The 13,463-nt window shown below is 36.9% G+C and overlaps 1 protein-coding gene across 1 annotated transcript; it reads right to left on the bottom strand.

The window, feature by feature from the left end:
- Positions 1 to 11,149: 11,149 nt before the first annotated feature.
- LOC114026403 (olfactory receptor 6N1) lies at positions 11,150 to 12,097 on the bottom strand. The gene has a single exon (XM_027840094.1). The coding sequence runs from the start codon at positions 12,095 to 12,097 to the stop codon at positions 11,150 to 11,152; it is 948 nt and encodes a 315-aa protein (XP_027695895.1).
- Positions 12,098 to 13,463: the final 1,366 nt, after the last annotated feature.

Here is a 13,463-nt window from a genome sequence, read left to right as displayed (position 1 = left end):
TATCCAAAAAAGTATGTTCTATTTTGCACATTAAGTCCATCACCTATGTCTAGAGATGATTATCAGACTTCATTAACAGATCCATTGAAATTAGAGTTTGTCAAGCCAACACCCTTTTGGTGCCTAGCTCTTATCCCCAGCCAGGCAGCTGCTACTGCTTGCTTGCTCCCTGCTTACTGATGAACTAAGAGAAGAGCTCCTCAGGGTCAAGGCCATGACTCAAGTACCTGTTGGTCCGGCCTCATGTCCAAGTATATGGGGGCCTGTAGATGCAGCTCAGATTGAGCAGTTCATTTGCAGGAGCCAAAAAGGCGAGGAGTTTACCTACTGTCCCTACAATAACTTCCTAGTGAGGGCAGCATGCCTGACCTTGGAAGGGAAGAATTTTTTTTTCAGGACGCAACATAAAAAATGTTGCCTACCACTAGGCATATGGGCGGAACATACTGCCATTCAGAAGGCCATCTCAGAAGGACACAAAGAGTTCTGGGCCACCGCTATTACCAGTAATTTGGAAAATGACTTTATCACACCATGTGGAACCTGTAGACAAGTAATGAGAGAGTTTGCCAAATATTGGTATGTTTACATGACAAAAGCAGATGTTTGTATGGTGTCAGGATCATCCATGAACTACTGCCTAGATCGTTTGGACTAGAGGAACTGCAGAAGTGCAAGTGAACCTTGATGATGGAATTGTCCAATTGAGAAGATTCACTTTCAATATTGTCCAGTACCATCATCCTAAGAGCAATATTGATATGAATCAACCCCAGTGCTGACTAGGTTCAAAGCACTGGTTGCTTCTGCATCTCCTGTTCAGTCTATGGAACTCTTTACCATTTATATCTGAAGTGTCTTGAACATACCACATGGTGATAGTGGAGGGAGCACCAACCTGGGAGTCAGGAGACCTGTGTTCTTCTATTCCTGGCTCTACCTTTAACTTCCTATATGACCTTACAGTAGTCATTTAGCCTCTCCTGGCTTCAGTTTCCTTTTCTGTCAAATAAGAATGTTGGCCTAGAACAGGAGTTCTTAATCTTGTTTGTGCCCTGGACCCCTTGGACAGTGTGATAAAGCATGTGGACCCTTTCTCAAAAGGATGTTTTTAAACGCAAAAAATATGTAGGATTACAAAAGAAGCCAATTATATTGAAATACCAATAGCAAATTATTATTTTTAGAAAAGACTGCAAAAACAAGTTCACAGAGCCCAAGTTAAGAACCTTTGGCCTCTCCGAGATTCTTTCCAATTCAAATATTCTGTGTTAAGGTCCATTCTATGTGTTATGGCTCAGCTTTAACATTCTATGTTCTCTGGTTTCTACTGTTTTCAGAACCTCCCTAGAAACTGTAGCCTTCATTGAAACCAGGTGCCAATCAGGAAGATTTCTCTCCTTTTCCACCATCTATCATGGATGGGATCATGAAGTAATGTAAAAGAATTATCCAGTTACTATATGAATTCTGCATAGCTGGAACAAAAATAATAACCCTTTGGTGGCCAACATTCTGATGACTTAGATTGGAGCTCTTGGGGCCAAAGTCACTCTGTATTCATGACTTGAGTTCAGCTTCCTTTCTGGTTGTACCACACATTCCATGAGCACCATCCACTCACACCGAAACCAAAACCAGAAGGTGTGGTTCCTCCCCAATTTTGTCACTAAAACAACTCAAAATGTCATAAAACAACCAAGAAAGGACATACGACTCTGACATTTAAGTTTCAAATGTTGGAGTTGTATGTCCTTTCTGGGAATGCACTGGTCCCATCCAAGTCCAAACTTGGAAAGAAGATGGTCCTAGTAACAACGATACTCTGATGACCTATCTATTTTGTTTGTTTGTTTTTAGGCAATTTGGGTTAAGTGACTTGCCCAGGGTCACACACCTAGGTGTTTAGTCTGAGGCCGGATTTGAACTCAGGTCCTCCTGACTTCAGGGTCAGTGCTGTATCCACTGTGTCACCTAGCTGCCCCTCTGTGATGACCTATCACTGCCTCAATTTACCCTCTGGCCATCTTGACCTATCCTCTGCTGATTCTGCATTGTGGTTTTTTTATATCCATCTTCTTCCTGTAGCATCTGACTAATTTCACATATCAGCCCCAAGGACCAAGGACTACCTAACTTTTCCATCTGTCATTTCTTTTCTGAATCCTTAATATAATCTACTTGGAGTATTACATTCTTAAAGTTAATGAAGTTACTGTAAACATCATGGAGGGGCCTCAACCAGCCTCTGCTTACCCTAATCACTCCAGCCAACACTCAGTTTAATCACTTGGTCTCCGTAATACTCCCCCTCTCTTAACAAATCCGATAGAATAAGGATAATCAACAAGACAAGTCAGCAAGCATTTATTAAGTGCCTACTATGTGCTAGGCACTGTGCAAAGGGCTGGGCATACAAAGAAAGGCAAAAAAACAGTCCCTGCCCTCAAGGAGCTCACAGTCTAATGGAGGAGACAACATAGAACTATATACAAACAAGGTAAGATGGGATAAGTTGCTTGTAGTCTCAGAGAAGGTACCAAGATTATGGGGGACTAGGGTAGGGACCTGTGATTTCATTGCTATAGTGAACACTCAGTTAAGGAAATTCCTTCTACCAAGGCAGGTCAACCCCTTCTCTGTAACTTTAAAGTGTCAGAGAGTAGTTTGGGGTGTTGAGGGGTTAAGGGATTTGCTCAGGCTTCCACGGCCAGTATGTGTCAGAGGCAGGCCTTAAACTCAGATCATCTTGTCTTCAAGCCTAGATCTCTATCTACTACGCAGCTTTGCCTCAAGAAATATAAGAGTGTAAATGATTACTGTACACAAGAACCACAGTACATGGTCCAGAGCAGTGCTTCTTAAACTTTTTCCATTTGTGACCCCATTTGACCTGAGAAATTTTTATGAGACCCTGGATATATAGGTATATAAAATAGGTATACAAATCAAATATTTACTGATAATAAATCATAAATAAATGTATTTTAAAACAATTTTTGGTATACATATAATTTTACCATTTATTAAAGATGAAAACAAATTTGCATACTAATGAGATGGATGTGCTTGTTTATTTTTACGTAAAAAAATAAATCTTGGTGGAATATTTGATACTGCAGGATATAGAACATCTTCAACATTTTTCAGAGTTGATTGATATTTTGATTTTATAATAGTCAATGCTGAGAACTATGCTTTGCATAAACACATAGTAGAACAGTAGAAAATGGCAGAAATATATTTAGGGTCATTTCAGAAATGGTTGGAAAATATGTCCTTCTCAAGACAAAATTCATTTAATGATTTTTTAGGAAACTCAAGTTTTAAATCTGTGTTGCTTGATAACTAGGCAAATTCTTCTTGAATTTTTAGTGACAGATGACTGACATTTTCTATTTCAATTGAATATGGTTCATGAACCTAACTCAGTTTTTTAGAATCAAAATTTGAAGTGAAGTATTTCTGAAATTGTGTCTCCAGGCACTTCAGATGATCAATTATAACTCTTATAATTAAATCTTTGGGAAGGTTATTTTCAATTATAAAATCATCTGTAGCTGTAAACATTTCTAAAGAATCCTTTTCCACCCTGTTCCTCCATATGTTAACTTTTTTAGTAAAATTTTCAATTTTATCTTTTAACATACATATGTTACATTTTTTCTTGAAGTGTCATGTTTAAATCATTGAGTTTTTCAGATATATCTGACAAATAACACAGTTTTGAAAACCATAAGTCAGTATAAAAAATTAACAAAATTGGATTTCTGCTGTCAAAAATATAACTTCATCTTTCAATTTCAATAATCTATTTAAACTTTGCCCTCTTGAAAGTCACATCATTCAACATATTTTCTTTTTCTTGTCAATTGGGTGTACTACAACCTGGTAGTGAAGACTTTGCCACATTGTCATAAGCATTTTTACCTCTTCTCAGTTTTGCCACTTATCCATAACTGAAAAATATCTGTCCTAAAATATAAATAAATATTGCTAATAGTTTCTCAAATAAATACTAGCTTTAGTTTGTGAAATTACATTTGTTTGGGCTTAATTTTTTAAAAAAATTATGTTCACACTTAACATACACAGTTGGCAGTGATGGTGGAGAAATATTATTAAAGGGCTTTTGTCTTTACTTGTTGCAATTAAATACTTATGTTTCTGTAAAAGAAGGAGATAACAGCAATTTTTAAAATCAAACATTCTAACACAATACAATCCAAAGATATACTAATTTGATACTTGCATGCTGAGGAATGATGCTAGGAAAATATAAAGTCTTTATTTTCCATAATTAAACTGTTATGTTTCTGTAAGAGCAGAAAACTTTGTATGTACATTAAAAACACTGCAATTCATAACATAAAATAGTCTTGAATCTGAGCTGAGGTGTTTCTGGCAGTTTTTATTGGCATTTTGTGGCATGACAGCATGCACAGATCAAAGCACATGTGTTGTGTGTTCACAACCAAGGCTGCAGTAAAGTCACACAAGGCAACACGGGTAAGTGGTGCCAGTAACACCTTGGATTCATTACACTTTTGATTTTGAATTAGTTTTTGGTTGTTGAGCTTTCAGAAACCTTTTACTGTTGCCAAATTTTTCACAACCCCCACATTCAGTTATGTGACCACATACTGGGTTGTGACCCACAGTTTAAGAAGTGCTGGTCTAGAATTCCAAACTGATTCCCAGTTATCAGCCAGCATCATCTTCTCCCAGTAGATTATTTCATTTGTCATTTCCTCTCCTGTAGATGCCATGAGGCCAACCTTCATACATGTTATTTTTTGTTTGTGTGTTTATTTTTGAGAGGCAATAAGGGTTAAGTGATTCACCTAGAGTCACATAGCCAGTAAATGTCTGAGAGTGGATTTGAACTCAGGTCCTCCTGACTCCAGGCTGGTGCTTTATCCACTGCTTCATCTAGCTGCACCTCCCCCCCTTCATATACTTTAGAGGGATGGCAGGGAGGGAGAAAAATTTGGAACTCAATACTTTTGTAAAAATGAATGTTAAATATTGTCTTTATGTATAATTGGAAAAATAAAATACTATTTAAAAAAAGAAATTAGAGTTAGTTAATATATTGATCAAAGTTCTTAGGTATTTCGAAGTTGTTTCTCTTTATACTGTTGTTATTATAGATATTATTCTCCCAGTTCTGCTCACTTTATTCTGCATCAATTCATACTACCCTTCCTGGATTTCTCTAAAACTGTCTCTTTCATCATTTCTTACAACACAGTAACATTCTATTATATTCCCATGCCATACTTTGTGTATCCATTCCCAATGGAAGGTCACTCCTTTAATTTCCAATTCTTTGCTATCATAAGAAGTGTTGCTATAAATATCTTGTACATATAGGTCCTTTTTCATTTTTTTTATCTTTTGAGGGGTAGGCTTAGTAGTGGTTTAGCCTACAGAGAATTTCTGGAAAGACAGGAACAAGACTCCACATAGAAGAAAACTGAGAAATTGAAAAACATGTCAGCTAAATTGTTGAAATTTTTGGAGGGAGTGCCCACACCAATAAATTCACTAATTCATTAAATTGCCAGCATATTAATCCATTCTTCATGAGTAAATATGATAAGAAAACTTCAAAAGTAGTCTTGAGAACTATTCTGTTCAATATTATTATTCATGACTTGACCAAAGGCTTAGATGACATGCTTATCAGATTTGCAAAAAATCTGAAGCTAGGTAGGAAAGAATAATTCATTGCATGACAGAACATGGGTCCAAAAACACCTGTAGTCTGTAATGATTAGCAAGGCCAAGCAAGAATAGATATAATAGTCATAAATTTGAAGTCTTGAACTTAACTTTTATAAAGTTCAACAAAAAGCAACATCGTAATTGTAAGATGGGGAAGATATAGTTAGAAAACATTTTATGTGAAAAAGACTTAAAGAAAGCTCAATTTCAGTCTGCTGTGTGATGTGGCTATCAAAAATATCTAATCCAAACTTATACTGAACACATAGAATTATGATATACAGAATATTGAAGCTGTGAATTTCAGTACATTCCACCCTAGCCAGGTGACATCTAGTATATTGTTTTGAACTAATATTAATAACACCTTAAATTTACATAGTGTTTGAAGGTTTACAAATTGTTTTCCTCATGACAACCTTATGAAGTAGATAGTGTATTATACCCACTTCACAAGGGAGGAAATAGATGCTTAGAGAGATGAAGTGAGATGCCCAGGAGCACACAACTGGTATGTGATGGAGCCAATATTCAAACTCAGGTTTCCTGACTCTAGGTCCAGGAATCTCTCCCATGTCATGCTGTCTCCAGAGTTTATAGTAGGTGTCAGAGGACTATGATTGGAAATAACAGAGACAGAAGCAATTTTCAGATCTGAGAAAGCAGGGATTCTGGAAAACCAGGGCAGGGGGAATGATGTAACAGTAAAGGTCAGGTTCATTAAAAATGAGAAAGTCAGGATCATTGAAAGACTCAAGGAAATATCTTAGGGATTAGAACCTTTGCTTGGGGAAGATGTGACCAGGGGTATGCTGGTAAATATTTAATAATTGAATGCACAATATACATTTAAGTTTAAAACATATTATTCTCATTTGATTCATCATTTTCTTAAACCTAGATAATCAATAACAATAAATCAAGCCCTGATCTGTAGTGTTTTTTTATTTTCTTTTTTAAAATTATTTATTTATTTTTTAGTTTTCAGCATTTACTTCTACAAGATTTTGAGTTCCAAATTTTCACCCCATCTCACCCCTCCCCCCACCCCAAGATGGCATGTTTAAATTTCTGAGGCATAAATGCTCTGCTAAATTTAAAAAGTGTCTCGAGGTTTGAGCTAGCTCCCTGAATTTGACCATGAAAATAGACAAATGAGAGAAATTAGAGCTCTTCAAGTCTTATTTTTTTAATCTCCCAAGAAAAATGGCCTTCACACTGGACAAGAGATTAAAAATTATCAACAAGGAGTGGTTACCCAAAATAATTGAGGACTTAATAAGAAATCATCTAGCTACTTTTTGATGAATTTGATGAATTCTAATTGCACAGCTCAGATAAACTACATTTTGGAGGTCCTGAAAGGACTAGAAACTGTGATGTTGAATACTATCAGTGATACCTGAAAGATCATGAAAAATGAGGGTGGTTATGTAGGATTGGAGAAGAACATGTGTTGACTTAATTTTGAAAAAAAAAACATGAAGAGAACAGAGTCTGCAAACTGTAAAACAGTGAGATTAATTTTGATTTCAAGAAAATTCTGGAACACATAATCAAAAAAATGGTTGCAAGAGATTAGAAAGGAAAGTGATTACAATGAGTTAGAATGGTTTCATCAAAAATTGATCATGGCAGACTAACTTCATTTCCTTTTTTGACAGGATTAGCAAACAAGACAATAAGGGGGATGTTGTAAATATAGTTTACCTAGATTTTAACAAATTTATGATTAAGTATTTCATACTATTTTTTGTGGAAAACGTGGGGAGATATGGATTAGATAATAATTCAATCAGATGCATTCAGAACTAGTTCGGTAATTGGGCTTAAAGAGAAATTGTTAATAGTTCATTGTCAACATAAGGAGCCTCTCTGTTGGAATACTACAGGTATCAGTATTTGACCCTGGGCTATTTAACATTTTTATCAATTCTATGTATGTACAGGGGTCCATCCTCACTATAATTAATCACAAAAGTGCCAGAATTCTCAATTCAGGAAATCAAAAGTAAGCTAGGTATCATTAAATCCTTTATCAATTTGAAAGAATAATAAAGGCTTTAGGTCACTGTATGAAAGCAAATAATGCCACACAAGAAATATCTTGTCAGTGGTTGAAGAGAACCAGTCTTCCCCCATGGAACTGTGGGCAAAAACAGCAAGATAATTCACAGCCAGTGAGTCAACGGGAGGTTGAATCCAGGGGTGAAGGACTTACGAGAGGGAACTGCCCTTTAGGGGAGAACAGGGGTTTCTCTCTTCCTGACTATATGCACTAGGTGACAACTTTATCAACTTTGAAAGGTAAGAATAGGCAATGGTAGCAGAGTCATCAAAACAGCAGTGGCTGATGGTTGGGTCTTTATTAGAAGCTGAGATACACACTGAGGACAAAGTAGTGAGAGGAGTATTTCTGACCATGAATTAAGATGGGTGAAATGGGTATAGCTTTATAAAGGGCAGCTAAGTGGTACCATAGTGCACAGAATGCTAGGCCTAGAGTCAAGAAGACTCATCTTCTTGAGTTCAAATCCAGCCTCAGATACTACCTATGTGACCCTAGCCAAGTCACTTAACTTTGTTTGCCTCAATTTGCTCACCTATAAAATGAGTTGGAAAAGGAAATGGCAAACCACTGCAATATCTTTGCCAAGAAAACCCCAAATGGGTTCACAAAGAATCAGACACAACTGAAATGACTGAATAAATGTATATTTTCCTGACATTGAGGAATGGCATGGCATATGGTAAAATTGGCATCAAGAAATTCTGTGTTCTAATCCTCACTCTCCTACTAAGTAGAATAATGGAATCCTATAATTAGAAGGTGCCTTAGAGGTTCAATTTAAAACCTCCTCTCCATGCATGAATTTACTTTATACCAGGAGTTCTGAACTTGCTGTATATGAACTTGTTTTTTTTTATTTAAATGTGGATAACGATACTTCCATATGTTTGGTTTCCTGTGTAATCCAATGTATTTCATTTTATACATTTAAAATATTATTTTGAGAGGAGTTCATAAGTTTTGATAGATGGCCAAAAGGGTCCATGACATACAAAGTGTTAAAAATCCCTACTCTTTCACATCCATTACAAATTATCATCTAGATATCTGAATGAATATTGACATAATGTACAGACAACCACACCCGAGTCAGAAAATATGGATTTGAGTCATTTACTATCTATGTGATCCCAGGTGAGTCATTTAACCTATCTGGGCCTTAATTGTCTCATCTGTGAAATGAGAAGGACCAATAAGAAGCTAGGAATTAAAATTCTTTGAGATCTTTAAGAGGTAGCATACTACAGCTGACTAGATTAAGCAGCTGACTCTCAGTCAGGAAGATTTGGTGAACAAACAGTATCAGCGCTTACTATGTGCTTAAGCAATATGCTAAGCACCAGGGATAAAAAGAAATATAAAAAGTAGTCCCTGCTTTCCAGAAGCTTACAGTCTAATTTATTTTTTTTAATTGACAAGCATTTATTTTCTTTCTTTCACACACACACACACACACACCCATAAAAAAGGAAAACCGAAACCTTATAATGAATATGTAGCCAAGCAAAATAAATTTTTTCCATGTTGGCCATGTCCAAAATATATATGTTGTCTTGTATTTTAAACCCATCTCCTCTTGGTCAGAAAGTGGATAGCATGGCCATTGCATTGATTAGCATTAAGACTTTCAACATGGTTTGTCTTTACAACATTGTTATTATAAAAATTGTTTTCTTTGTTCTGCTCTCTTCACTCTGTATCAGTTTCATACAAGTTTCTCAACGTTCCTCTGAATCTATCCATTTCATCATTTCTTATGGCATGATAACATTACATTCATGTGCTATAATTTGTTCAGCCATTTTCCAGTTGATGGAAACCATAGTTCTTTGTCTAGATTCAAATTCTAACTCTAAAATTCACTGGCTCTATATCCATGGACAAATTTTTATCCTCTTATAGTTTCAGTTTTCTTAGATTTTATGGGACTGTTATGAGGCCAAAAAGATAAAATGAGTTTAAAGAACTACGTGTCAATTGCAATAATTATATTTGGAGAAAATGAAGTCTTCTCTCCCAGTTGAAATTTATCTTTTTTTGTTCTCAAATATTTCTCAAGCCCCTCATATCAAGTTTTTAAGTATACATCATATTCTTCTCATTAAAATGCAGTTCCTTTAGGATAGAGACTGGATTGTTTTCCACCTTCGCATTCCTAGACTCTTGCCCCTAGTAGATGCTTAATTCATTGAATTCACTTGTAACAGCCACCTCAAAGGACTCCCCAACAGTAGGAAGGATGCTTTAGACTCAAAAACTTCTGGAATTTTGAGTTTTTAATTGTTTCCTGAGCTAAGGAAATATCATATGACTTTGGGGTGGTGATAAGACTTAAAGAGGCTTTTGGAAGGAATTTGAAAAAGACAAGTGATAGGAGAATGGGACTGGCTATTTCCCAATCAGCACTGGCAGTGGAGAGTACAAAATGTGGCAGAGAGCAATTTTAACATCAGCAGTGTCATGGTCAGTAGATGAAACAGTTTCCTCTTCTAGGCCTATGGGAAGAAGTGACAACAGTGGGGGCAAACAGAAATACATAAAGGCTGCTCTTTTTTGCTGCCACTGCTCCATGTGGTTGGAGTGCTGAAAAAACAAATGTACTATGAAGATGTGAAGTAATTTGGTTAGATACAATATGTCCTATTTCTGAGCTCCCCTCTTGAGTCTGCTAGAAACTGCACATCTTTTTAGTAAACTAGTTTCACTTTTCACAAACATCTCGGCTCATTCATATGTATTTCCTTGTGCCCTTTCATGGTTTGAAGGTGCAATGGGACATTTCTTACAGTTTTAGCCACACACAAAGATATTATCTGAGATGTTTTCTTTTAGCACTAGGCTAGGAACCTTATTCTCTAATCCACTGTTAGAGAAACTCTCTTTAACTAGGGGCTTAGGTTATGTCATTTATCTAATATTTTTACTAGTGACAAGCTTCCGAAAGCATACCTATAATGGGAAATTTGGGAGCTTTCATTCTTCAAAACTTTTTTTAGATTTAAAGTTTAGTTTAACTTTGTTGACCCACTGGCAGACCTGAGGTGGTTTAGGGAGAAAAGAATAAAAAGGAGTGGATGTGTGACTTCAGTTTCATGTCCATTCTGACCTCCTAAGCCTTGCAATATACAGTAACCCCTAGTGTTACATATTGATGAAGTCAGGGAAGGAAATGAGGAAATTGATAGAGGAGTTGAAAGGAATTTGTTCAGCCTCAAAGTTCCATCCTCAAAACTGGAAAATAAAAGTTGACAGTATTATTTCTTGCCCCAGAAAATTGATCCTTCCCAATATACTCCACACCAACAAGCCAAACCCCTCCTTTCCCACTTCCCTTATAGACCATGACACTTATGGATCAGCATGTGGGATCCCTGCCCTCTGCAACTGCCTCCTCAAAGCATCCTTGATCTCCTTATTGCGTAGACTATAGATGAAGGGGTTAAGGAAGGGTGTGAGTATGGAGTAGACAACAGCCAGTGCTCGATCATAATCAAGTGAGTAACTCTTCTTCAGTCTCACATACATGAAGAGGATACCCCCAAAGAAGATGAGGACCACAGCAAGGTGGGAGGCACAAGTGGAAAATGCTTTCTTCTTGCCCTCAGCTGAAGGTATTCTGAGGACAGTTAGGATAATCTGAACATAGGAGGTGAGGATCAATAGGAAGGTTACTAAGATCTTGCAGGAGTTGATTATAAAGTCCACCAGGATGTTGATGGAGGTGTCTGTGCAAGCCAGACTTAATATGGGGGGAAAGTCACAAAAGATATGCTGAATGCAATTGGGGCCACAGAAGGGGAGCTGAGAAACCAAGGAGATTTCAATTATTGGCCCTGCCAAGCCACCCAGCCAGCAACCTGCAGCCATCTTGGTACAGAGTGCTGGAGTCATAAGGGTAGGATATTGGAGGGGCTGGCAGATGGCCAGATATCTGTCATAAGCCATGGCTGTGAGAAGGTAGCACTCAGAAGCTCCAAAAGAGTGAAAAAAGTAGATCTGAAGGAGACAGCCAGAAAATGAGATAGTCTTCTTTTTGCTGAGAAGGTTAGCAAGCATCTTAGGGATGGTAGTAGCTGTGTATCCAAGCTCAAGGAGAGAAAGGACACTAATAAATTGGTACATTGGTGTGTGGAGCTTAACATCCAATCTGACCACCAGAAAGATCAATAAGTTTCCCAGGATGGTGATAAGGTAGATGAGAAGCAGTAGGAAAAAGAGGTAAGTCTGGACACCCTGAAGCTGTGGAAAGCCCAAGATGATAAACTCTGTCACCTTGCTCCAATTTCCAGTGTCCATTTCTTTCTGATCATGATCCTAAGAAGGCACAAAGAAAGACAGGTGAGATATAGCAACCTGAGTGGAAGGGACAACCCTCCAGTTTCCTTCGTCTTTTGCTAGTTCATATAATTTTTTCTGATTGTGTTAGTTATTCTTTCCAATAGAATACAACTTCTTGAGTGTAGAGACAGTTTTCATTTCTGTCTTTGTATCCCCAGAACCTAGTCTGGTATGTAGTTGGAAACTATAATAAATGTTTATTAAATTGAATTGAATCTTTATCCTCCTATCCTCTAAGAGTTTTCTGAACCTGACTTTGCTTTTCTTCCTGCCCACACCAGGTGGGTGGGCTTCCCAAATCTTCCCTGGTTTTAGGTTGAGATCTAACCAGACAGGAGTTGAAGAGAAACCAGCTCTGCTACTTTCTGTCTGTGGGACATTATTCAAGTCACTAAACCTTTCTGGATATCAATTTCCTCAGGCATAAAAATGAAAGGGTTGGACTAGACAATTTTCTCAGGTCCCTTTTTTCTCTGAATCTATGACTCATAAAAATGAGGTTGGTTGACGAATACCTATGTATTTTGGCCACAGTGTAGGGACATCTCAAGTAAATACTGGGATGTCTCGCATGGTAAAATTTCATTCACCCCTAAAGCCTTCAAATAGCAAAACAAATCTGTAGTGACCAGAAGTGATTTCATCTCTCTGAGTCCTTTAAAGTTAACTTTTTTTTTAAGGTAATTGGGGTTAAGTGACTTGCCCAGGATCACACAGCTAGTAAGTGTGTCAAGTGTTTGGTCTAAGGCCAGATTTGAACTCAGGTCCTTCTGACTCTAGGGCTGGTGCTCTATCTACTGCGCCACCTAGCTGCCCCTAAAGTTAACTTCTAAGCACTCCAGAAGCAGCTAAGAATTTAAGGAGTCCAGAACAGGCTAATCTAGACCGGTGCTTCTTAAACTTTTTCCACACATGACCCACACATGCCTGAGAAATTTTTATCTGACTCTAGGTATATAGATATGTAAAATAGGCATACAAATCAAACATCTATTGATAAAAAAATAATAAAGAAATGTATTTTAAAATAATTCTTTGAAATACATATAATTTTACCATTTATTAAAGATGAAAGCAAATTTGCATACTAATAAAATGAATGTGCTTGCTTATTTTTATGTAAAGAATTAAATTTTGGTGGAATATTTGATACTGCAGGATGTAGACCATCTTTTTCAGTGTTGATTGATGTTTTGATTTTATAATCGTCAATGCTGAGAATGCCATTTTGCATAAACATGTAGTACAAAATGGCAGAAATACGTTTAGAGCCATTTCAAAAATGGTTGGAAATTCTATCCTAATCACAAGCCAAAATTCATTT

Source organism: Vombatus ursinus, unplaced genomic scaffold, assembly GCF_900497805.2.
Source record: "Vombatus ursinus unplaced genomic scaffold, bare-nosed wombat genome assembly UNPS02014838.1, whole genome shotgun sequence".
Classification (NCBI taxonomy): Eukaryota; Metazoa; Chordata; class Mammalia; order Diprotodontia; family Vombatidae; genus Vombatus; species Vombatus ursinus.
This window is presented reverse-complemented; position numbering and strand designations above follow the sequence as displayed.

Bases quoted from the DNA above. Each gene is read 5' to 3' on its own strand.
- LOC114026403 (XM_027840094.1), bottom strand. From the start codon at position 12,097: ATGGACACTGGAAATTGGAGCAAGGTGACAGAGTTTATCATCTTGGGC.